We start from the raw sequence: 26,607 nt of genomic DNA on the forward strand, positions 1-26,607 counted from the left end.
CTACCATGAATACATGACACGTTTTTATGGATAACAACTTCTACTTCTTTTTATTCTTTATACAATGTTTCTGAGCTTCACCTGATGAAGGTGCAAGAATTAGCTCTGAAACGCTGTATAAAGAATAAAAAGAAGTTGTTATCCACAAAAATGTGTCATGTATTCATGTTCGTCCAACTTCTAAATGCCTTTCAAAAACTTCATGGGTACAATGTATAAAGCACAATTCTAGTGTCCCAGCATATGACATGGCTTGAGTATTGCCGGAGGTTTATTAAAACCCAATTCCCTCACTCATAGTTATTGAAGGTTATGTTAGTTATTTCAGAGTGGGGCAGGTATATCTCAGCAAGAGCCTTGTCCACACCAGACCCGATACCCAGTGTAGCAGCAAGATTTGTATGTGCATATGATTGTGTGTAGGGTTACCATCAGAGTCAAACACTGAGAGAAAAGAGGGGGATACATTATGTGTACTTTCATACATGGACTAAGGATATAGCCATGACATCAGGACAAAGATGGCCTCCAATATTTTTAGCATGGTTTATAGATGCATCGAAACTAAAAAATCCAAATTCAACCAACAAAAAATCTCTGACAATAAAAACATTCATGGGATTTTACATGACAAATATGTACATTATATAGATAAACTGAACATGAAATTACATTATTCAAAAAATGACAAAAAGAAACAGTAATACTTTCACTGGTATAACTGAATAAATGTTCGCGCATCAAATTAAACATGTTATCATGTATATCTGACATGCATATGAGATTATAAGAATACATTATATTTATTATACACATGCACTTATCAAACATGCATTCTGCAGTGAACTCTCTGGACCAGCACCTAGCTGGTTGGACAAAACTCAGCTTGCCTTGGGCCAAATGGCTGTCAGAATACCCTTTAACCTGAAGTTTATAGTGAGTGAGTGAGTTTAGTTTTATGCCGCTTTTAGCAATATTCCAGCAATATCATTGCGGGACACCAGAAATGGGCTTCACACTTTGTACCCATGTGGGGAATTAAACCCAGGTCTTTGGCATGACGAGCAAACACTTTAAACACTAAGCTACCCCACAGCCGGTGACCTTTATAGAGATACTGACATGACATATGTTTGTCATGCTGGTCAAGACAGCTCACTGTTGTTTATCAACTTTCTGTTGATTATCAATGAAAATACACAACTGATAAATAGTTCAATATTATATACCAAGTCAGCTAATGGATGAAAAAAGCACAACACAGAAATCCACACAATCCTATGACTCAGTCCTTACCGTCAGAGTCCTCGTCATCCGAGGGTGTGATTGGTCGGAATCTGGAGGCTGGCCCATGGCAGCTTCGTCGTTGGCGCTGGTGGCTGCTCGTTCCTTCTGCCGTTGTAGAATGGCCCGTAGCTCCGATCCACCCCGTGTCTCGAACTACACAAGTTCCAGTATTACATACATTCACACAGACAAAACTGGTTAATAATCAAAATGTTCCTCAGAAGAAACTGTCTTACTTGTGGTGGAAAATCAGTTAAACATTGTTGAAGCAGATAACTTTATTCTGTGATCTTTGTACAACATTATTTTTATGAAATGATTTATTTTGTGTTTGTACAAAAGTATGACTGTGACAAAAATTGTCCCTCACAGCATCTGAAAACCTATTTTGACCACCAGTAGAGTGATGTCTATTTAGAGTTTCAACTTCTTTGAGTGGCATTTAGAAGCTGGTATGATGAACAGGAATTTTTTTTTTATGGATAGACAACTTCTTTATCATCCAAAACTGTGTTCCACAGTAGATATCGCTTGTATGAGATCAGATGATATCTCCTAGGAGATATCGTTTTGACAGTAGATTTTGTACAATGCCCTGACAATGCTATGACGTCATCAACTTGATGACGTCACAATGCTATGACATTGCTGCACTGCAAATTTAATGGCAGTACTGTGTTCAGAGATGTACATTTTTCATTGAAAACTAATGAAGAGTGATTTTTGATGATAAATAGAATCTCACCTTTGTGTCTTCTGATATCAAATATCAACACTGTTGATAAAGTAAAAATATCCTCAGCAAGCCTATATTTGTTACCAACTTCGCGGGTGATATATTTGATATCAAAAGACACCTTGAGTGGCATTTAGAAGTTGAATGGTGAACAGCTGCTAACACCGCTATCGTCCACATTTTTGTGGATAGACGCTTTGGTGTAACTTAACACCGCTATTACTTGCTTCGGATGGTTGACGCTTTTGGTGTAGCTGCTAACACCGTTATCTTCACTTGCTTCATGATGGTTGATTTTGCATCTAACACAAAATGGTTGATGTTTTGGTGTAGCTGCTAACACCGTTATCGTCACTTGCTTCACTTGACGCTTTGGTGTAGCTGCTAATGCATAAATATGTCTAGCCATGATGGTTGACGTTGTTCCTGCTGACTATTTAGACGCCACTGCTTCATGATGTTTGGTTTTTGGTGTAGCTGCTAACAGCAATATTCCTTGCTTCATGATGGTTGGGGACACCAGAAATGGGCTTCACATCGCCACTTGTACCCATGATGGGATTCAACTAACACATGTCACTTGCTTCATGATGGTTGACGCTTTGCTGTAGCTGCTAACACCGTTATCTTCACTTGCTTCATGATGGTGTCAGCATCTACACCAAAAGGTTGCATCCATTGCAATAAAGATGTCTATCCATATAAAATTGTTCCTGTTGACTATTTAGAGAACAAGGGTGAATATTGGCTGTTTTATAACAACAGGTATCCATCTTCTATTATCCAGTGTATTATTCTGGTCTTTCAATTATGGACCCATTCACCACCCTAACTTATAATTCCGAATGTTGTTGAAAGATACAGAGCTAAAAATAGCTATCCAATCAAAATTATCTGATTTTTTGCGAATGAAACAAGCAGTGATATCACGTTACTCGACTTAAAAATTGTAGGCGCACAACCATGAGCATTGTGAAGACATAATTCCCTGCACTACTGAGGATGATCCCAATATTGGGAGTGTCCTAGAAACAAGTACAGTAGACTCTGTATCATCCGACATCTAAATTATCCGACAATCTGTGAATTCCGACATATATTTTTTGGTCCCAGCAGTGTTCTTCTATATTATCATCATTTAAACATTGAATTATCCGACATTTGTACATTCCGAATTCTCACACCATTTTCTGGTCCCAATGACACTATCACACTGTACAATCCGACATCCTCTCCCCATATTTGACTAAAATAGCCCATCAACCTGTCAATGGCCAGTTGACAACTAACATCCTGTTACTGGTAATCTCTTTGGTCCTAGCACTTGCTAAATGGTAGGTAATTAGCAGTGTGAGAACGCCTATACCTTTGTTTATACAAGCTGAGTGGCCAATGTGAGGACCTAGGTATGTTTTGTCAAGCATAGGATAAATGGGCTTTTTCATGAAAGTGTGATTATGATTGTATAACAATGGCACCTACCCCTGACGTTTTCTTCTGTATGGTGAGCTGGCCATCCAGTCGCACGGCCTCATCATGCCCGAGGAATCTCTCAAAGTCTCGCTTCTTCAGCTGGAACAACTCCTGCGCACTGTATCCGTGCAAGGTCCTGATACATCTGGAGGCAGAGCAGAACTTACAGGACCAATGGTTTAGACAGCAATTGGACATAGTGGAAGCTGGTAAACACGTAGTCAAAGGATAACAGTTTATCAAATAATGTCTACAAGTTAGACACAAATATTCAAGAGTTACTTCAAATTCATTCAATTATACCAGAAAGACACAAAAGGAGACAGTCAACAAAGTGTGACTGCTCTCATACAAGTCAAGAACTGAAGTGAAGCAGCCACAAGAGAGATGACATGTGTGTTCTGATCAGAGCTATAAATAAGTTGCCTAGAACCACGTGCTAATCTGCATGTGTTGCAGGTGAAAAATGTCAATTTCAATGCGCTGTTCGCTCGAACGTTTTAGAATGTCCATGAACGGGAGGTGTTCGGGCAAGTCCTTCTGTCCAGTAATAGTAATAGTCTGCTAACATGGCGTACATATCCTGGCACATTGCCTGCTCACGGCGCTACGTACGTTACTATCCCCGGTCATAGGACACTATCGTACTTTCCAATACTTTTCAACTCCCTGGGGATCATTCAGCCATGCTGCCTGTTAGGCGCAATGAACTAAACAGTCACACTGCCAGCACATCCTCACGGTACCCATTTTACAGCTGGGTAAACTGAGACAATGTGGATCTAAGTGTCTTGTCCAAGGATACTACGCAAATGTGCCCACATCAGGACCCGAACCTAGGTGCCTCCACCGGGGATCGAACCCGGGCCTTCAGCTTTATGGGCAGATGCCTTACCACTGCACTATTGTGCTCCACAAAATGTAATGAGACCTCCTCCACTGATTCCCATTGCAGGTTTACATCTGTTTACATAACAAGCAGACCTGACCCTGCTAAAATACATGTCACTGTCTATTTATTTCTCCATGGTTTTCTGCTAAAGTATTCTGTTATAATACAAATTACATGCTATAACCACTAGGCTAACCCATCATCCATGGTATAAAGTGAAAAGCATTAAATTTCAGCTCCGTTACATGGTTTATTGAATGGTTTTATAGAAATCACACAGATTTAACAATAGTGAATGAGTGAGTGAGTATGGTTTTACGCCGCTTTTAGCAATATTCCAGCAATATCACGGTGGGGGACACCAGAAATGAGCTTCACACATTGTGCCCATGTGGGGAATCGAACCCGGGTCTTCGGCATGATGAGTGAACGCTTTAACCACTAGGCTACCCCACCGCCCCGGCTTTAGCAATATTAAGTGAGTGAGTGAGTATGGTTTTACTCCACTTTTAGCAATATTCCAGCAATATCATGGTGGGGGACACCATAAATGGGCTTCACACGTTTAAATCATGTGGGCAATCAAACTCGGGCCTTCGCCGTGATGAGCAAACACTGTAACCACTAAGCTACCCCACCTCCCTAACAATATTAAGGAAATACTCCATACAACTAATGTGGGGAATCAAACCCCGGCCTTTGACATGACAAGTGAATCTTTTTACCACTTAGCTACCCCAGCGGACATTATTTTAATATGAACAGTAATTACTTGCTAATAATATCTAATAATATTCCTCTTACAAGTCTGAGAATCCCTTAGCTTCCAGCCATTCCTTGACTTCATGGGGTGAGGAGTTCCGGGTGATGTAGACGTTGGCTCCTTGTGGGCGGAGCTTGAGAGGGGGCACCTGCTGCTGCTGCAGGATGCCCTTAGAGTTCATCTTCTCCCTCAGCTCATCTTGGAGGATGTCCTGGTGGGTCTTATCTCTGGACCCTGACAGACAAGAGCAGCTAGATTCAGTGAGTGAGTGAGTTTAGGTTTACGACGCTTTTAGCAATATTCCAGCAATATCACAGCGGGGGACACCAGAAATGGGCTTCATGCATTGTACCCATGTGGGAAATCAAAACTTGGTCTTCTGCATGATGAGCAAATGCTTTAACCATTAGGCTACCCCACCGCCCCTAATTATCAAGGTCAGGCTTTCAAACTTTGTTGATGCACTTCATTATATCCCAACTGCATAGATCAATGACCATGATTTCAATCACTGGACAGTCTGGTCCAGACTAGAATATTTTAGTCCACTAGAATATTGCTGAATGTGGTGATAGATAACAAACAACCAGACATCCAGCTCAGTAGTGGCTCAAGAGAGTTTTACATATACCCACTCCATCCCAAGATCAGTATTTAACCCATTTGTAAATAAATCCTGAATGTGACAAATTCCTTGACACCCCCTGCAAACTTTAAAAAAATATCGAAGATCCTCGACCTGCCTCTGGATCCATTTCGCAAAGTAATTCTTCATTTAATTTTCATCTTCTTTGCTTAACGACATTTATCAATTCTGATATAAAAGCTAAGAACTTTCATGGCAACTGAAGTAGTGAGTGAGTATGTTTTTTACGCCACTTTTAGCAATATTCCAGAAAATATCACAGCGGGTGACACCAGAAATGGGCTTCACACATTGTACCCATGTGGGGAAACGAACCTGTGTCTTCGGCGTGACAAGCAGATACTTTAACCACTAGGCTACCCCACCACCCCTTATTATCAAGGATATCTGGAGGTAATGGTGCATTCCATATTGCAGGAAATACATATCTTTCATCCATTTTTCCTTGCCTTAAACAAAAGTTATTTTAAACAAAGGATTTACACTTTAACCACTAGACTACCCCATCACCTTCAACTGAATTAATGACTGACTGACTGAGTTTGGTTTTACGCCGCTTTTAGCAATATTCCAGCAATATAATGGCGGGGGACACCAGAAATGGGCTTCACTCATTGTACCCATGTGGGGATTCGAACCCGGGTCTTCGGCGTGACGAGCCAACGCTTTAACCACTCGACTACCCAGCCGCCCCAACTGAATTAATGGGTTCATAAATAATGATCTTACTTGGTCGTCCATTTGGCATAGGTGGTTGGAAGGCTGACCTCTCCACGGGTGAAGATTGCTGGCGGGCGGGGCGGTCGTGGATGATGGGGGGTGGGGTGGTGTTGTCCAGGTCGTCATCATAGTAATAGTCATCGTCTGAAACACAGGGTTAGTATGTTATGATGTTAGTTCTACCTAATGTTAGGGAGGACACCTTGTGCCCCTGGTTACCAGAACCAACATGGTGGAATTAATGAGTGAGTGAATACCAGGCTTGTTGGACCCTTAGCCATTTGAAAACTGTGGTTCTGTCTCCGTGTATACTATGAGTGAATGAGCTAGTTGGGTCTTATGCCGCTGTTTGCAATATTCCAGCAATATCTGGGGACACCAGAAATGGGCTTTACATATTGTACCCATGTAGGGAATCGAACCCAGATCTTTGGTGTAACCATGCTTTAACCACTGGGCTACCCCACAGCCCCATATGTACTGACTGACTGACTGAGTTTAGTTTCACGCAACTTTATGCAATATTCCAGCAATATCACTTGCTGACACAATAAATGGGCTTCACACATTGTAAAAATGAAAATCTAACCTATCTTCGAGTGATGAAAAAAAAGGAATAAAAAAAGAGTTACACTGTTATTCCACAGAGACATAATGCTAGAGGGGAGCCCACAGTGCAGACATTCATCATATCTAATTACCCACAAGGGAGTGTGTTGTACAAGTGAAATTGTATCAGTAAATTACATAAAGATGCACATAAAAACATACTGAGATGCATAAAATACACTTGGAAACAAAAGTACCACTTCCATGTAACCCACACCAGTCCAAGGATTGTAATCTGAAAATTCAGGATCATTTCATGTGTATCCTTAAAAAGAGTTATAATTAACCGTATCAAAAGTTGAGTTGTGTATAATTTTCACTGCCACTCAGATACACAAGGATGACCAAAGTATCATTAATGCATGGTTAATCATGTATCAAATCACTCACTCACTCACTCACTCGGCTGTATAACAGGTGCTTCAACAGGGTCATCAATGTTAACAGTTGAGGAAGGGGAAGCTCTAAGCCCGATACATTCAGTGTATGTATAGTGCGTTTGGCTCAAAAGCGGACCGATGAATTGCAATCTAACTCAAAAACTAATAAACATATAATACTCAATGAAACGCTGATCATAATCAAAATATCAGACCAACTCTGTGATTTGTTTGCAGAATTTTTGTCCTAAAATTAAAAAAGTTGTTTAACAAACTATCATTAAAATATTGACACAGTTCACTATTTGTTACGAGGGAGGAGTGCAGAGAAAAGGACAGCCAGGTGTTAGAGAAGCATGTGCACAAGTGCCGACAAAGTTATTGATTCATTAACCTGTGCTGTGCCGTCTCCATCCTTTCTTGCACACCTCTCAGAGTTGGTCTGACGTTTTCATTATGATCAGTGTTTCATTGAGTATTTTATGTTTTCAAGTTTTCGAGTTAGACTGCAATACACCCCGCTTTTGAGCCAAGCAATATATGTAATGAACAAATGGCGATATACACCCATGTCAGCAATATTCCGCTATATCACAACATGTCGTCTGGGCCAGGCAAACCCCTGACTGAAAACTGAATCAATGCCACCCCATGTTGTTCCATTCTTGTAGGTCAAATTGTGATTAGCTTCTTGTGACTTCGGACTCTTTGCTGAGTTAATTCCCCCAAGCAGACCAGCACGCCAGTTAGATAAGGGGTTTCACTGGAACCCTCACTGGGACCCATGACCCCTATCATAATAGGGCACAAAACTTGGGCACAGTGACATTGGTCACATGGACCTCATGCTTGGATTTTCTTATAGGCATTTCTCTTTGGATAGGAATAATCAAATATCGTTCCATTTAAGTTTACACTTGACATACCATGAGAAACAGATTCGACAAGGAAAGACAGAGACTATCCCTTCCAAAGGTTGCTCTATACTAATGTACAAGGGTCAGCCGGTGAGTGAGTGAGTGAGTGAGTGACAGAGTTTGGCTTTCGGCCGCTTTTAGCATTATTCCAGCAACATCGCGTAGGGGACACCAGAAATGGGCTTCACACGTTGTACCCATGTGGGGATTCAAACCGGGGACTTTAACCACTAGACTACCCCACCGCCCCACAGCCCCAGTGAGTGAGTGAGTGAGTGAGTGAGTGAGCGAGTTATTTGATACAGGATTAACCATGCATTAACGGTACTTGGGTCATCCTTGTGTATCTGAGTGGCAGTGGAAATTATACACAACTCAACTTTTGATACGGTTAATTATCACTCTTTTTAAGGATACACATGAAATGATTTGAGAACCAGCTTTGTGCTTCATGAAAAGATAGAAATACATAGCCCTGTGAAAAGTCTAAGTCAAGTAGAATATTTGAGAAACAGTTCTTCATATGCTGATGTTTTTCATAATGAAGGACTGACTGACTGACTGACTGAGTGAGTTTGGTTTTACGCCACTTTTAGTAATATTCCAGCAATATCATATGGGCTTCACTCATTGTACCCATGTGGGGATTGAACCGGGTCTATGGCGTGACAAATAGCGCTTTAACCACTAGGCTACAAGGAAGGAGGAACATGTGAACAGATTTTAGAATGAACATGTGACTACTGAATGCATGTGAGTGAGTGATATTGATATGGGATTAGCACTCTTGTGATAATTCCACTATACTACTACCAAAGCTTTCCAACTTAAATGGTCTTCTATGACTGAATCAGGGATTCCAAGGGATTTATTCAAGATTAGAAAATTTAATTCAAGAGAAAGAAATTTTGATCAAAATTAGGATTTTCTTGATAGCCCTTATTTTTGAAAATTCAGGGGTATTTTAACATTTCTCTTTATGCAAAACCAAACATATGATTTTTGTTTGTTTTTGTTGTTGTGTTTATCAGCAAAATCAGAGCAAGCTGTGTGAAGAAACATCACTAAAGTTATTACCATAACAAGACTTGGTAAATTGTTATTTAAAATATCTGAACTGGGGCTAAACATAAAGCTATGCCTATAAATATTCAGGTTAAAAATAATTCCCAAGTTGAAGATGAGATTTTAATTCAAGATAGTGAGGTCATTTGTATGAGGTAAATATTTTGAATCCATTTCCATGCTTGGGTTCTGAAGAGGGTTTTTATTAACTATTGATATTAAACTGATAGTGACCACCGAGACGTTTATGACATTTCCCAAATGAGTGAGTTTGGTTTTACGCTGCTTTTAGCAATATTTCAGCAATAACATGGCAGGGGGACACCAGATATGGGCTTCACACACTGTACCCATGTGGGGATTGATCCAGGGTCTTCAGCGTGACGAGCGAAGGCTTTAAGCACTAGGCCCCTTTCCAGAATAAAGCTGTAGTGGTGAACAGTCCCTAGGGTACATCAGGAGCGTGAGTGAGTGAGTTTGGTTTTAAGCAATATCCGGCCTTTCAGAATAACACTTGTACCCATGTGGTCGAACAGGTCCCCAGGAGCATATATAGGCTACCCCACCACCCCGTACATAGGAGGAACATATTAGACACTGGACACAGGAGGATGAGCTCTGGGTGTGTCATGCAGTTAGTGAAAGGTGCTGGGTTAAAGCTGCTCTTACCAGAATCAGTCAAAGTGGTCTATCAGAAATACTGACAATATCTGAGGACTGTCATATGTGAAAGGTTGTACATATACTGTACAAAAAATTAAGGATCATGAATTTTTTCGAGTGATATTTTTATGAACTGGTGTGCTCAGTCTTAACTGCAAATATATCCCCCAAAATAATACTGATTCTTAACATTTTTGTTTAACATATACTATTCATCTTTTGATAAGGACAATTATATCTGTCGGATATGGTTAAATATACACGAAATATTATGAAAATCATCTTGGCAGATCATGGAAGTAAAAATATCCTTAACAAAAGTGGAATAGTATATTTACCCCTGTGCAAAATGCACAAGGAGGAGTACAGTGCAGATTAACCAAGGGTTAAGAGTTGGCCAGAAAGTAAACACATCATAGGTGTACTATACACAGAAGGCAGCCATTATGGCCAACTGACAACCATATATATAATTAAAGATATCAATATATAATATTTGTTTCTAGCTTTTAACAAAGGGATGAATTGTCTTGAAAGGTGTACAGTTGAGGGTCATCATTTCTCAAATTACAGTCATTTGCTTCAGCACATGCATCATGATGACATCACAATGCCCTGAAGTCAAACCTTGCCATGCCCTCATTCAGTGGCACATAAGGCCGTTAGCAGTGTCTGAAATAAGGTCCCTCCGACCGCCTGAGACGGGTTACATTTCAGATGTACGGTCTATATTTACAGCTAGCCAGCCTTGATGGTCTGGTAATTTTTTTTAGATGTTATATACATCTGAGTCATATCTTGGTGTCTGGTCTGGTTAAATCCATTTTGGACTGGTAACATTTTGAAGTTACCAGCCCTGATGTCTGGCTGGGGTTTTGGGCTTATTTTATACACTGCTGTTAGACCCTATGCAGATTGTACAGTCATGCATGCAGGAAACATAACCGCAGGCTGTACAGTCAAATATAAGTGATCTCAAACATTTGAAGAGTTGATAAAAGCCTAAATATCAAATGTTTGCAGAGGAATTTTAAGTTTCCATTGACAGGTGTAAATATATATGATATTAAAAGACACAAGGGTGATATTTTATTTATCATCCAACGTTTTCAGTCTTAAAAGTAAGCTGTGTGTTGAGTGCAGAAGTACAATTCACCAGCTTCAGTAGGACAGGGCAATATTCCATACTGTTTAAAGGTACCATTTGATTGTGACATCATGGTAACTGAGTTCACATCATGAATGGTCTACATAGCATTGTGATGCAATTTCATTGAAGATGCAATATCTCCAGTTTGAAGCCAGGAAAATTCATGATCCATTATTAATAACTCCTCTCACTGAGTCTGCAATAGGTTTTGTTTCAGATGGTTTTGTTGTGACATGATTGTCATCACAATGGTCTACATAGCATTGTGATCTTCTTTATCTTTGATGCCAGGATATCAATGTCATTCATTTTTGTTTCAGATGGTTGTTGTGATTGTATTTTGATGATACAATAATTTTATTAATATGAATGGTTTCAATATGAATGGTCGACGTGAAAAGGTGTTCAATGCCACATTAAAATTATTTCACCGAATAGCCATGTACGAGTGTGTGTAGGGGCGTACACTCGTCAAGATTTATGATGATTCTGAAATGTCATGCACTTAGATACAGCTCTGCAGTTTAACATATGTATCCTACACTATACTAACTTTGAACTGGATTCGTTTTATCCTCTTCATGTCAAGCCCCAGGTCAAGTTCAGTGAGTGAGCTTAGTTTTACACAGCTTTTAGCAATATTCCAGCATTATCATCGTGGAGGACACCAGAAATGGGCTTCACACATTTTACCCATGTGGAGAATCGAACCCGGGTCTTCAGTGTGATGAGCGAAGGCTTTAACCACTTGGCTACCCAACCGCCCCTGTATATTTTTTATGTGGCCACAGGGTTGATCCTCTGACTCAGTGTGAAGGGTACTAATGATATGGATCATATACAACACCTAAGTATCCAATCACGTTATAACATATACCTAAAAATCAGCCTGTTGATGCATTTCAGCCGTATACCAGTATTGCAGGTGTTGTACCATTAAGTTTAAAAACAGGCACATGTTGAAGGAGAGAAGTCTTATTCATCTGAAACGTTTTCTTCTTTTCATTAATTATGTGGGGCGGTGGGGTAGCCCAGTGGCTAAAGCTTCCGCTCGTCACGCCAAAGACCCCAGTTTGATTCCCCAAATGGGTACAATGCGTGGCGCCAATTCTGGTGTCCCCCGCCATGATATTGCTGGAATATTGCTAAAAGCGGGGTAAAACCATACTCACTCACTCACTATTGTTAAAGCTGTGTAATTCCTATAAAACCATTCAATGAACCGTGTAACTGAGCTGAAATTTAATGCTTTTCACTTTCTACCATGGGTGATGGGGTGGCCATCCTTATCCTGCCTGGTCCATGTATTCCAAGCAATAATAACACTAAGGTGATAGTATAACTCCCATACTGTGACAGTATGATGTTGTAGCACAGATCCTTGTGTGGAATATGATCCTGGTCCTCCACTTCCACAGAAGTGTGAATCTAGTTTAACATTTACCATCAGATTTGGACGGGATCCCATAATTTGTGTCCCTATTTGGAATTTACTAAAATGTTGCATTCTGATGTTTCCAATGTTTTGAGTAGGATGTTGTGTGTAATGGTCAATGGAGTTCATCTGCCCTCACAGACAACACTGAGCGACACCTGTCTGTACACGGAAATCATGTTATCACACCCTATGCTAATGTAGGGCTGAAAAAAAATAAATGTTTGGCTCTCCAGTAACAACTCTGTTGCTTCACATGTATTTCAGTGACATTGCAGAGGCTGATGGGGAAGTAATGACCAAATTCTGCTGGCATTCGTTGAAACCCTATAGGTATGATGGTGACAAACCTAGAACCATTATCAGGGCGAATCTGGGATTCAAACCCATGACAGACTCCTGCCACACCAAAGGGACACAACTCTGAAAATCAAATTGTGGTGTCTTTGAGAACAGGGCCCCAACAGGGGACAAAGCATCGATGCAATGATCCAAGAAGTTCCTTAGTCAGCTTTTGCATTGACTCCTTTCTTGTTTCCCGTGACGACAGCTTTGTGTCCTCCAGAGTCTTCTCCCTTTGTGATGACTTTGTCGATGTGTCACTACACACCATTCAACTCTTCTTTTAGCATTTCATCACATTGCGAAATCACCAACAAAGCAATTTTAACAATACTACCTCTGTCATGCATGCCACCATTAAAGTATGTTTTTGGAACAACATAAAACCGTCCAATTTCGTGAACAAACTACAAACCAATGTCCTCTGAGTACAAATATTGCTTTTTATTTAAATGTTAGCAATAATACATGCAGTAGTTATCTTTTGTATATAAATATATTTCAAAATATGTCTGACATTTTTCTCAGTTTGTAACACAACTTGATATGCTCTGTCATTTACAGCATAGGAGAGTGAAGAAAGGGGGATAACTCTGGTCAGGATTGCGTAAGCCTTGTTGAACCCAACATGCATGAAACATCAGGCAAAACATGCAGTTGACTGTGATACTGACACACTCACGAGCAAATTATTTCACAGCAAAACAGACATACAACGAAACTGAAGTAATTTTCTCATGTGATATCTTGAAAATAATCCATTCTGATTAGTGTTTATGTGCATGTGACGTGCTAGTGAGCAAAGCTTGATTGACAGAGTGCCACAGATCAAGAAGATACATGCAAGAATATCCAAAGTTGGAAATGGAGCATAACATAACTTAAAATTTTAATACTGTTAAGAATCATTTCTAAAAAGAAAGGTGTAATACTGTTTCTTATTTCAAAACAATATTTGAGTACATGCTCCATTTTTCAACATTGTTTCCAAATTACAAAATTGTCCATTTTTACAGAGCAGGACAGATATTCAGGATGTGAGTGAACTGAAAAGTAAGCAGGCTTTGTGATATCATATCTTTGGTGTGGTTATTACATGCAGTTAGGAGTGAGTGAGTTGGGTTTTACGCCGCTTTTAGCAATATTCCAGCAATATCAAAGCGGGCGACGCCAGAAATGGGCTTCACACATTGTACCCATGTGGGGAATCAAACCTGGGTCTTCGGCGTGACGAGCAAACGCTTTAACCACTAGGCTACCCCACCGCTCCACATGGAGTTAGGAAGAGTTAACAGTGTTAAGGACAGTGAGTTGAGAAGCCAAAGAATGACCCTTTTAAATGCTGTAAATGGCATGCTTTCCATTGTCAAATATGGGTTTAGTAAAGGATGTTACCAAGGAGATGCATTGATGAGGAGTTTGGTTATAAAGTTAGGTTCTAAACTATCAACCAGAGTAGTTTGTCAGTATGTTATTATGATGACAGCACACTAGGAAATAATTAATAGAACACAGAAAACCAGAAAAATCGAATCAAATACAGCATCATGACATGTTCATTACCATAGCAACATTCACCATGGTAACAAGTTGTCATGGCGACATGTTTTTGAAACCATGGTAACATGCATGACAAAACGCAAACCTGACCAATGAGGGCCCTCCCCCATCACCCCACTATGGGGTATTCCAGTAACAAAATTACAAAACTGTTAAAACAATTTACATATGAGCTGAAGTGGGGAACATTTCAAACACTTAATTCAGAGACTACACTTTACTAAGACTACGATGCTAACATCAACTTGTAGAACAGATATACTTAATAGTGCCAAGTTAATCTGAATAACTTGCTGGCATTAAGTAAAATCTTTATGAAATCAAAATGTTAGCTTGTATTAAGTACACAGAATCAGTCTCTCCTTAGGGTTTGAAGTATTCCCCACTGAATTAAGATTTTAACATCAGCATAGTTTACAAGAATACTCTAATGTACTCAATACTAACATCAGCATAGGTGTCAATAATTAACTGGCTGGTAATATTTGTCAATAAGATCTATATACACAATTGTATTGCAAAGTTGATTTGCTAATCAAATTAAAATTAAAAAGTGACCTAAGTCAAGTTGTGATCAGACATCTGTCTTGTAGTCGTTAAGTGATAAGACATTAGACCAATATCAGCAGTTGTTGGACGAGTGGCTGTGAAACAGGTCACAATCCCCTCACACCAGCAGTACCCTGTCAATACTACCGCTATCTTTCAGCCATGTTCAAACACCTGATTTCTCCAATCATATTGTAACATTCAGGGTTATAGTTTGAACCAAAGCAGTTATCTCCCTTTCTATGCTACAATAACATTAGAATGAGAAATTTGATTGACCTGTTTGCACAAGAATAATTTTTAATGAGTAAAATAATACAAAAGTGATACAAGCCTGAGAATATCTCAATACTCAACAGAAAATACCTGAAAGGGACAACTAGAAGCTGAGCCAAAATATGTCTACGATTACAGTTATAGCCATACACGGTGTAAACTTGCCATAGCAACTCAGTCTTGTCCAGTCATAGTTTCACATTCGGATACAAATGTTTACATCACTCTAAGTACATGTACAATGGTTTCAGAAATACAATGAATGATAAATTTCCAATAATCATAACAAATATTACCATTATCAATCAGTCCGGTAATAATGCTGACCATTACATGAGGCTAATAACACCTATATCGCCCTTACTGGGGATTACGGGTTATTACTGTTACAGGTTCATGGGTATTATGCTGCTATTTGATAACTGAAATCCTTAACTCAATCCAACATTTTCAGCATATTAACAGTTCGCACCTTTTTTGCCATTTTTTTTAAACACAAAAAGAGTAATCAAATGTTGATTTCATTGGTATTATGCAAGAGTCCTGACGAACACAAACATTATCCTTTTCAGAATATAAAGCACAGCTGGTGCTACTTCACTACTGCTTCTTCCAAAACCACAAACCAAAATTTACAATTTTTTACAAATCAACCAAATCGAAGTATGTACATTTATTTTTCACTTCTTGGAGGTAGGTGATTTTAAAAGCAACTCATAGTCAAACATTCTTTGACATTATATATATATCTATATATAGAAACCAATGTTCACCACTGCCATTTAACTATACAAAACACCGCTGCAAAACACTTGGCTAAACTTCCTTAAACACTTACATACCACCATGAGAAACAAAGGTAAACTTATTGAAATGTCACTGGAGTAAGTGAACTTCTTTCCAATCAGCATACTATCATTATAGTTTGATTCTAATACTTGAGAATAATGCTTGAATTAATTTATTCCAACACCAATTCGTGTCAAACGTTTCACCAGATGGGTTCCAAACTTAATTCAATTCTAATGTCTGATCTAATCCATGATCTATTTTGAATGAATTAAGTTTTAAATTAAAACATACCTAACTGATAAAATAAAATTTATACAAAGGTTAATAATAAATTCAATCTTCTTTCAGTACACCTAAGGCCACATCATAAAGTTGCATTAGAAACAAATATGTACAGATCAGTTCTTGTTTTGTTGTGAGCAAAATGCTCAATTATAACAAGAGGCAATTTTCAGCTGCATGCGAAGCAAATATAAACAGTACAATTATCCAATTCTAAAATCATCAAAAAAATGTTTCCAGAATATACAAATATAATATACATACATATATATATATAATTCATACTGGTGTTGCTTTTACCTACAAGTCTCAAACTATAATACTTCATGTGCAAAAGGGAAAGTAGTTATCTCCCCTGGCATGTTAGAGTTACCTCCCTTTCAATGACTACCTGTTCAAGCATTAAGGAAATAGAACTCGTTGTGTAATATAAAATCAAGTTTTTGTAATGGTATTCTAAAAGGGAAGCAACTCTTAATAACCAGTTTCAATGTTTGTATAACACACTTTTTTTGCTAACTGAAACTATAACTTTGTATTATGAATACATATATTTAATGAAGAATGATATGAACATAATGACACTGCCAATGAAATATATATTAAACTTTCATTCCCCCCTCCCTTATAGTTGCATAGATTGGGAAAAAAGAAACAAAACACAACTGACTTCATATTATGACAAATCAAACAGCTTGATACACATACCCTAACTTGGCATTACACTTAGCTCCCTTTCACAAAGCAATTACAGCACGACAACAGTCGGAACTCTCAGAGGAGGAATGGTTCGATAACCCTTTTAGCAGGGACACTTGAAATTAGCTTCACACATTGTACCCATCTTTGGAATCAAACCCTGTATTCGTAGTTGCTGTAACAACTGGGCTACTCCGCTTCTCACACGTGATTAATTCATGAAGTTACCACAGTCATGGTGCTTCTGTTTATTTGTAAAAACAAACTCTTCTTCCGCCCCTACTCCCTACATTGCACATCGACTAAAACCCAGGAACACAGAATGATGGGTATTATTGTAACAAGCCTATCTTCAATGAAATTGTTGGGGTTTTTTTCTGCCAAATGAAGCTGCACAGAAGTCTATGTACAATTTCGCCGACTGGACGATAGATAACTTGGCATTTTGCAACAAAACTGAGAATACAGGTTTATTTTCCTAATAACTTTGCCTATTTTGTTTGTATTTATGATCTGGTATCAGAACACATAAAGACCACACACTGTGACGACCCTAGAAGTATTTAAATTCACCTCTGTGGGGTGGTCTGTTCCTGCTTATATCAGGGGCTGGAGGTGGCACAGGGGGCGCTGGCGGCTGGTCTTTAGGAAGGAAGCTGTTGTAGTTGCCACTATTTCGATCGCGTCCCAATTCCTGAAAAAGGTAGACATATTTTTATTCCACTAAGAACAATACGCTTTTCTCAGATTTATTCAACGTGCATATAACTTCTAAATAATTCATATAGACATATATGTAATGCATTAACCCTATAAAACTAAAAACAATCAAGTGAAATATACTTTCAGGTGCACTATTTAAATTTTTGAACTAGGAAACAAATTAAACAGAAATATGAAAACATCCATTCTGCAAGAGTGATTGGGTAGGTTTGTGAGTGCATGTGAGTAAGTAAGTGAGTGAATTGGGTTTTACACCGCTTTTAGCAATATTCCAGCAATATCACGGCAAGGGGGCACCAGAAATGGGCTTCACACATTGTACCCATGTGGGGAATCGAACCCAGGCCTTCGGAGTGATGAGCGACACTTGAACCACTAGGCTACCTTGAGTGAATGTAAGAATGGGGCATGTATGCAAGAGTCAGCAATACCAATATATTGAGTGAGCGGTTAACACATCTTTGAACAGTTAGTGAGTTATACAACATGCCCATGTTGGAAACCAGTTAGCCTATAACTGACAAATCCAGGAACAATCGGTGCAAATCAGGATTCAAACCCACAATCACACCCAACTGTTTCAACTCTACAAAACTGGGCCATCACTGCCCCTCATTCAGACAAGTGAGTGAGTTTAGATTTATGACGCTTTAAGCAATATTCCAGCAATATCACGGCAGGGGCACCAGAAATGGCCTTCACACATTGTACCCATGTGGGGAATCGAACCTGGGTCTTCAGCGTGACGAGTGGACGCTTAAACCACTAGGCTACCCCACCACACCTCAGACCAATGTTTGATACGAGTAAGATGTGTTCTGTCCAAGCACCATGATCTGGTAAGTCACTAAAAGAGTTGTCTCCCTTGGTCATCACTGACCAAGTACGACTACAATCATTATGACTAGTGATCCCTATTCACCTGTTCAATACAAACATATTGTACAAGTCCTGTTTGGGTCGGACTCCATACATGCTATCTAACAAGACCATATTTGTTAATTCTTCGCTTCCACAAGGGGTTAAACCAAATAATAACCGTCAACACACCATGCAAGATATTGATGTTACACCCATCACCAGGTTAGACAAATTTGGTTAAAAAAGAAGTCATGTCTTACTATTCAGATGAAAAGTATTTCACAAATCAAAACAAAATTTTGAAGGACAACTTGTCCAAGATCATAGTCACACACAATAATTACTGAACAGTCCACTCGTGAGTTTGAAAGGGTTAACCCTTTATCATGAACATGCACAATAATATAATTCTAACCAGGATTTAAATGAAATTTGGCACTCGATATGAATTAAATATCATCAAATATCTTGATATGAATCAAAGTCAGAGAGCTTGAGATGAAAGTGTGTATACAGAAATAGTACAGAAGATACACGAATGAATAGAGACGTTGTATATTTGAAGTTAATAGCCTGGTGATGAGTGTTCCGTATACAATATACTCCACCAACACAAAACTGTAGGACACTAGTAACTGACCATTCTATATTCCTTGAACATGAAAATACATATAACCAAGGGCAACAACTGCTCTTTAAAAAAATAATAACTCCCCCCACCCCCCCAAAAATATTAAAAAAATAAATAAAAAACAATTTAAAAAAAAAAAGAAGCCTGAGTTAAATGCCACACCAGAATTATTAAAAGGTGGTTCCATTGTAAAAATGTAAAAATAAATAGCTCGTAACAAGAATATCCTTCCCATCAGGTTTTGTGTTCTTCAGATATGCTAAAAATCCCATATCATCCATCTACCATAATTCATGGAAGACACGCTGTGAAGGATCAATGTAATTCTGATGTCTCACAAAGATTCATTCTGCTGTAGTAACTTTCCAGGAATAACACATTATGGAAACCAGACATAGGCTACACCAGATGTATCATTATCTGGAAATAATCTCTGGATAACCAACTATTTTATCACATGCCCGCTCAGCTCTCTAATTGTTGGCTGGCACTCTAGAAGTTGGTCGGTCAATAATAAGCCTATGACTCCTCGACCCCCTTACTCGGAACAATGACGCTGGTAAATGCTCAAACAGAAGTTAAATACATAAACAGACCAAGTGCCATGGTAAAAATGTTTCAGAAAATTCTATTTTCGAAAGATGTACTTATTATTTATTAATTAGTACATTCTTGAGTACAGTACAATGAGTACATAGGCTGATATTAACAGTATCCCAAACCAAGGAGTGATACATTTGAATAACAACAAATAGTTGCCATGACTACTGTGACACGATGTTCGACACAAGACATGGTAGTAGGCCAGAAAACACTTTATTCCAACAACACTCCTCATGCTGTTATTATCTGATCGAAACATCCGACAACTTCTTTCTTGTTGAGGCACAAACAGTCGAAAACAAAAGAAAATTTGACCGAAAATCTGGTGTAAAAATTGTGAAATGGCATTCAATTAATGACGTTGTGGTTCTGGACATATTTCTTTGCATGGATTCTTTTAAAAATGAAGTAAATTGCTAGAGAGATTTTAAAAAACCTAAACTGACACACTCACACACAGACACACCTAACACAGACACATTATGCATAGACACCCATGACACGCATATGCACGCACGCAAACACAGATGCACAGATAACTATAATATACCCAGACATGGACACACACATACAGATTGACACACACGCACGCACGCACGCACAAAACAGGCATGCACAGAGGTCCACCAACACTGAAATATTTTCCCTCCAGAACCAACATATATCTGGTCATCAGAACCACAGCAACATTAATGCCTTTTCAAAATGTTTTTAAATTCTTTAAAATTTCCTCCTCTGAAAGAAGTTGTACAGCAAGTATGATGTAAGACAAAGACGAGAGATGGATGATGTGGAGTAGGCACATTCAGGGTGTTAATATGGCAAGCTTATAACATACTCCAACTGGCTACCTACGGAATCAATGCTGCGCAACTAATTGCGGGGAACCTGAATAAAAGACACAGTCACATGACCAAGATGACAGACGTGATTGGTTGAAGGTCTTATCTATCACTTTTGTCAAAAAATGAAATGAAAAATATGAGCTCCTTCTATACAGCATTTCTCGTTTTTTGACCAATATTCTGATCTGTAATTATAGTCCGTTTGGCTCAAAAGCGGACTGATGAATTGCAATCTAACTTGAAAACTAATAAACATATAATACTCAATGAAACGCTGATCATAATCAAAACATCAGACCTACTCTGTGATTTGTTTGCAGAATTTATGTTCTAAAATTAAAAAAAGTTGTTTAACAAACTATCATTAAAATTTGAAACAGTTCACCATTTGTTACGAGGGAGGAGTGCAGAGAAAGGGACAGCCAGGTGTTAGAGAATCACGTGCACAAGTGCCGACAACATTATTGATTCATTAACTTGTGCTGTGCCGTCTCCATCCTTTCTCGCACACCTGGCTGTCCCTTTCTCTGCACTCGTCCTTCGTAACAAATAGTGAATTGTGTCGATATTTTAATGATAGTTTGTTAAACAACTTTTTTATTTTTAGGACATAAATTCTGCAAACAAATCACAGAGTAGGTCTGATGTTTTGATTATGATCAGCGTTTCATTGAGTATTATATGTTTATTAGTTTTCGAGTTAGATTGCAATTCATCGGTCGCTTTTGAGCCAAACAGACTATATATGTTCAATTCCTGAAGGTTTTTGTGAAATTGTAGAAAGATGCTGAAACGTTTATCTGAAAGTCATAGTCACTATGATGTGATTCCAATCCAAATGCAGTCAAAACTCACAAGGAATGATCCTATATATATTCGGGCATATTGCACGTCTTGCATATATTAAGGTCATAAGTCAACACACAAAGAGTACAATGATAGTCACAAAATAGTCACGACAGTCACGTTATGCACTATTTACTGAAAGAAAGAAGAAACAAGATTCATTCTCTGCAGATAGTCAAGAACAACAATGTAGGCATGCAGTATCGAGATTCTGCAAACATTAGTGTACATTTTCTTTCATTCACAATATTTACGTCCATACATATACGATGCAATAATCATGCATTGAAGCGGACATGCCTCAACACAAATACCCTGTACCTTTGTCCTATTTAAGTATGTACGTCAACTTTTACTAAATCAGTATTGCACTGAAAGAAAGTAAAACATTTATTGTTATTGATGCTCACAAAATAACTCTAAATTCAAATACGTTCAAGCAAACTTTCAGCTTCATGTTGTTTTAAATATGAGCGAAGTATTATCTTGATACAATATATCCAAATCGGGAGAAGTCCAGGGCTCCGTTCCTCAAAGCGATCGTAACCCTAAGATGATCGTAACTCCCATACTTTAACATAGACTTACGACAGTCGTAGCGCTACGATCGCTTTGAGGAACAGGGGCCTGAACACCAAATATTTTCACATGATAGTGGTTAATCTGTCAGACATAAAATTGACTTTTGTCCTCCAACTAAAATTTATCTATTATGGTGTAACAGCTTAACTCTGGTCATACAAAAACAATCAGGCATTCCTTAACTTGTTTTAGCAGTATGCTATTCTATTCTTGAATTTTTGCAGCTATCTACAGAAATTTCAAAGATTTGTGACAATAAAAGAAAAAGTATCTATTTTTACATATTTCCTTACTGATATTTATTTGCCAAATACCAGACAGAAGATCCAGCAATTGTTCGACTGATTTTATTGAAACCTTGTCATTTGATTTGATTTCCATAATAAAGATTTTATTTATTCTACATAAAAGAGAAAATCAATTTCTTTTTTTTAATTAAGTTTTTTTTGTATCTTCCAAACTACAGCCATGATGTACAATAACTGTAAAGAGCTAAGAAGGCTCTGGGGATTGGATGTCTTAAATAAGAGCACAGGAATACTTCTTCTGCATTGCATGTACACGAAATTCCACAGTAAAGATATTATCTAAATGTCTTTGATGTTCATGCTGTTGCTATCTTCAGAGGATAAATCTGAGTCACCAATGCCGTCATGAAGGTTTCCAGAACAAAGCCCAACAAAAAAATACTTCATAGAAGATGTAGAACACAAGAACACCCAGAGTCTACACATCACACGTCAAAAATTCTGTTAATAAATTGGTACATTAAAGCGGTACATAGAGTAAATTTTAGGGCATTAAGCTTGGAAACTAAATACTTATGACTGAAAATAATCACCTACAAAATGAGAGGCATTTAGAACTGAAGCATTGAAAAATATACAGGTCGTAAACAGTCCAAATTCTATTCCAATTGTATTTAATTCGATTTGTGTATTTGGTTTTTCCAATCTTTTTCACAGATGCCAGTGTTTAATGAAATGGAAACATAACGTAGCTAGTTTCATGACCGACTAACCGTTCCATATCCCAAGTCCTTGATCTCTGACAGTATAGTGTAAGGGGCATAACCCATTTCCCCCTTGTAGTTGCGCACTTTCCACCACTTCCTGCTGCTGTCCACCACCTGAAGCACACAGAAAACATGTTTGGGACTTTTGTACACAGGGATTTACATCAAATTGCAGCAAACAAGCCAGTGGCGCAAATTACCATATGTAATCTGGAATCTCACTGATCAGGTCTTAGCAATTAGGGAATCCATATATATGGATGAAACAGCGACAGGACACTGGATAGTGAGGTCTGGGCTGGATTATTTAGACATGTAAATTTTTTTTGAATATTCTGAGAGTCTCGTTAAACAGGAAAGTAAGGTTGCTTGGACAGATGTTGACCTGAGAGATACAATGGGGTGCTTGGGGATAACATGGGGTGGTGGGGGATAACAAAGGGGGTGGGGATAACAAAGGGGTGGTGGGGGGATAACAAGGGGTGGTGGGGGGTGGTAACAAGGGGTGGTGGGGGGAATAACAAGGGGTGGTGGGGAATAACAAGGGGTGGTGGGGAATAACAAGGGGTGGTGGGGATAACAAGGGTGGTGGGGGATAACAAGGGTGGTGGGGAATAACAAGGGTGGTGGGGACAACAGGGGTGGTGGGGAATAACAAGGGGATGTGGTGGGGAATAACAAGGGTGGTGGGGATAACAAGGGGTGGTGGGGAAACAAGGGGTGGTAACAAGGGGTGGTGGGGAATAACAAAGGGGTGGTGGGGGGATAACAAGGGGTGGTGGGGAATAACAAAGGGGTGGTGGGGAATAACAAGGGGTGGTGGGGAATAACAAAGGGGTGGTGGGGGGTGGTGGGGATAACAAAGGGTGGTGGGAATAACAAGGGTGGTGGGGAATAACAGGGGTGGTGGGGGAATAACAAGGGGTGGTGGGGAATAACAAGGGGAGGTGGGGAATAACAAGGGGTGGTGGGGGATAACAAGGGGTGGTGGGGAATAACAGGGTGGTGGGGAATAACAAGAGGTGGGGAATAACAAGGGGTGGTGGGGAATAACAAGGGGGGGTGGGGGGGTGTAACAGGGGGTGGTGGGGAATAACAAGGGGGTGGTGGGGGGAATAACAGGGGGTGGTGGGGAATAACAGGGGTGGTGGGGGAATAACAAGGGGGTGGTGGGGAATAACAAGGGGTGGTGGGGAATAACAAGGGGTGGTGGGGAATAACAAGGGTGGTGGGGAATAACAAGGGGTGGTGGGGAGTAACATTTGGTGGTGAGGGATATACTATGGGGGTGCTGCGGAATGACATGGTCACAAGGAGATGTGTTGACCTGGGGGATAACAGGGGTGCTGGGGCTAACATGTAGTGACAAGGGAAGCTGGGTTGGTTGGCATTCAATGGAGAGCTGGCATATATTCAGTTCATCCTGTGACAGCAACTGGGCACTCACCTGCAAGATGTCTCCTTTGTTCACTGAGATTTCTTTTTGATTTTTGCCCTTTCTTTCATGAAGTGCTTCGTACACTCTACAATCGAAAACATTTCAATTAATTGTCATCAATAAACTGATTTAAAAGAACATGCTGTTCAGCTGCATATTCTATTGTACATAAAAGTACCTTATTAGGCCCAAAGAGACGGTGTTCTCTACTTTTAAACTGAAACTTCTCATGGTCAACTGTGTTGATGTTAGTTTGGTTTTGCTGTAGTAACCCTTTTTATTTCAAGTCAAGTAGTAGCATCGCCACAAACAAGGTGGGCTTTCCTCCAACAATAAGCTGACATATGATGATATGACTGGAATATCGTTCAAAGCAGCATTTACCCGTGAAGGTCCAGTTTAGAATAGGTCTTAAGCATCCCATGCTTGTCGTAAGAGGCGAATAACAGGATCGGGTGATCAGGCTTGTTGACTTGGTTGACACATGTCATCGTATACCAGTTGCATTGATCGATGTTCATGCTGGTGATAACTGGATTGTCTGGTCCAGACTCGATTATTTACAGACCACTGCCATATCGATGGAATATTGCTGATTGCAGCATAAAACTAAACTCACTCACTCAAAACAACATTAAACCCAACTCACTAACTCTCTACACAACATCATTTACAATGATCCTAGAGCATGAAAATACTAATAAAAAGAATTCAAATCTAAAGTAATAAACGATATCCCAACAATATGACACAGAAAACATCCTGCAGCTTGGTTTGGCTGTTGTTTTACGCCTCACCCAGCAACATTCCCGCTATATGGCGGCGGTCTGTAAATAATGGAGTCTGGACCAGACAATTCAGTGATCAACATCATGAGCACCAATCTACGCAATTGGGATACGATAACATGTGTAAACCAAGTAAGTGAGCCTGACCACCTGATCCTGTTAGTTGCCTCATACAACAAATATGGTTACTGAAGACCAATTCTAACCCGCATCTTCACGGGTATACGGCAGCTTGGATAAAAATATAGTAAAAAGAGATATATGGCCCTTATGAAAGGGGGTTTCTCCAGCAGGACTGAGGACACTTACTGATGACCACCCCTCCTCAGTTCGTCCAAGTAGGCTGCGTTCTCTTCATCTCGTGTTGACGTAGGAGACTGACGTCTCATTTCGGGACGATTTCTAGGAACAACCACAATCAGCGTTACCATAAAAAGTAAATATATTCTAAAAACAGATCTAATCATTTTACATGTAATATGAAACCAAAGATTATTTACATCAAGTATATAGAATATGATAGAATAACTATTAAAGGTTTCACTATTCACTACAATTAAACAGCGATAATGGATTTGACTTTACTCAACATTAAAATAATCAAAACATTATAAGAGTCGAACATCACATATGTTCGACAGCTGCTTGGAAGACAGCTTCAACATAGTCACTGTATCTCACGGAGCAGTGACGTTTTTTATATATTACATCATTTTATAAAAATAATAATTATATTCAATAATAAAACAAATAATCTAACGTTCTGTAGGTTATGCTGGAAATCCACTGCAAACTTTTAAACCACAGGTTAGTGTTAACAAAAAATAAACATCAAAGATGAGTACCATATCACAGCAAACGTAAGAGTTAGTACATTTTAAGATCAAATCTGAAAATAACTACATCCTTTCCGAGTTACTGTTGTTGCTCGTTTCATTGCCACAATGAAAAGAGAAATAAAAACTTCTATAATGCATGGTTCATACATTATAAGAGTACGAGAAATCCAAACTTTGGTATGAGAAGTGAACACTTAAAC

General features: G+C 39.0%; 1 protein-coding gene across 6 annotated transcripts in view; it reads right to left on the bottom strand.

Annotated features, from left to right (window-relative positions):
* The window catches only part of LOC124262260 (epidermal growth factor receptor kinase substrate 8-like), a 50,750-nt gene that overhangs the window by 3,856 nt on the left and 20,287 nt on the right, over positions 1-26,607 (bottom strand). For 4 of the 6 annotated variants that reach the window (XM_046696749.1, XM_046696746.1, XM_046696748.1 and 1 more), the window contains exons 12-20: positions 25,878-25,970; positions 24,790-24,865; positions 23,349-23,456; positions 17,810-17,930; positions 6,527-6,661; positions 5,193-5,385; positions 3,506-3,641; positions 1,297-1,440; positions 430-444 (exon numbers count right to left, since the gene is read on the bottom strand). In XM_046696749.1, coding sequence (XP_046552705.1) covers positions 430-444; positions 1,297-1,440; positions 3,506-3,641; positions 5,193-5,385; positions 6,527-6,661; positions 17,810-17,930; positions 23,349-23,456; positions 24,790-24,865; positions 25,878-25,970 — 1,021 coding nt within the window. The remainder of the gene's footprint in view (positions 1-429; positions 445-1,296; positions 1,441-3,505; positions 3,642-5,192; positions 5,386-6,526; positions 6,662-17,809; positions 17,931-23,348; positions 23,457-24,789; positions 24,866-25,877; positions 25,971-26,607) is intronic. The other 2 variants (XM_046696747.1, XM_046696745.1) reach the window with 1 other exon arrangement.

The sequence above is a fragment of the Haliotis rubra genome, unplaced genomic scaffold (assembly GCF_003918875.1).
Source record: "Haliotis rubra isolate DU_JTF1 unplaced genomic scaffold, ASM391887v1 Scf83, whole genome shotgun sequence".
NCBI classification, from domain to species: domain Eukaryota; kingdom Metazoa; phylum Mollusca; class Gastropoda; order Lepetellida; family Haliotidae; genus Haliotis; species Haliotis rubra.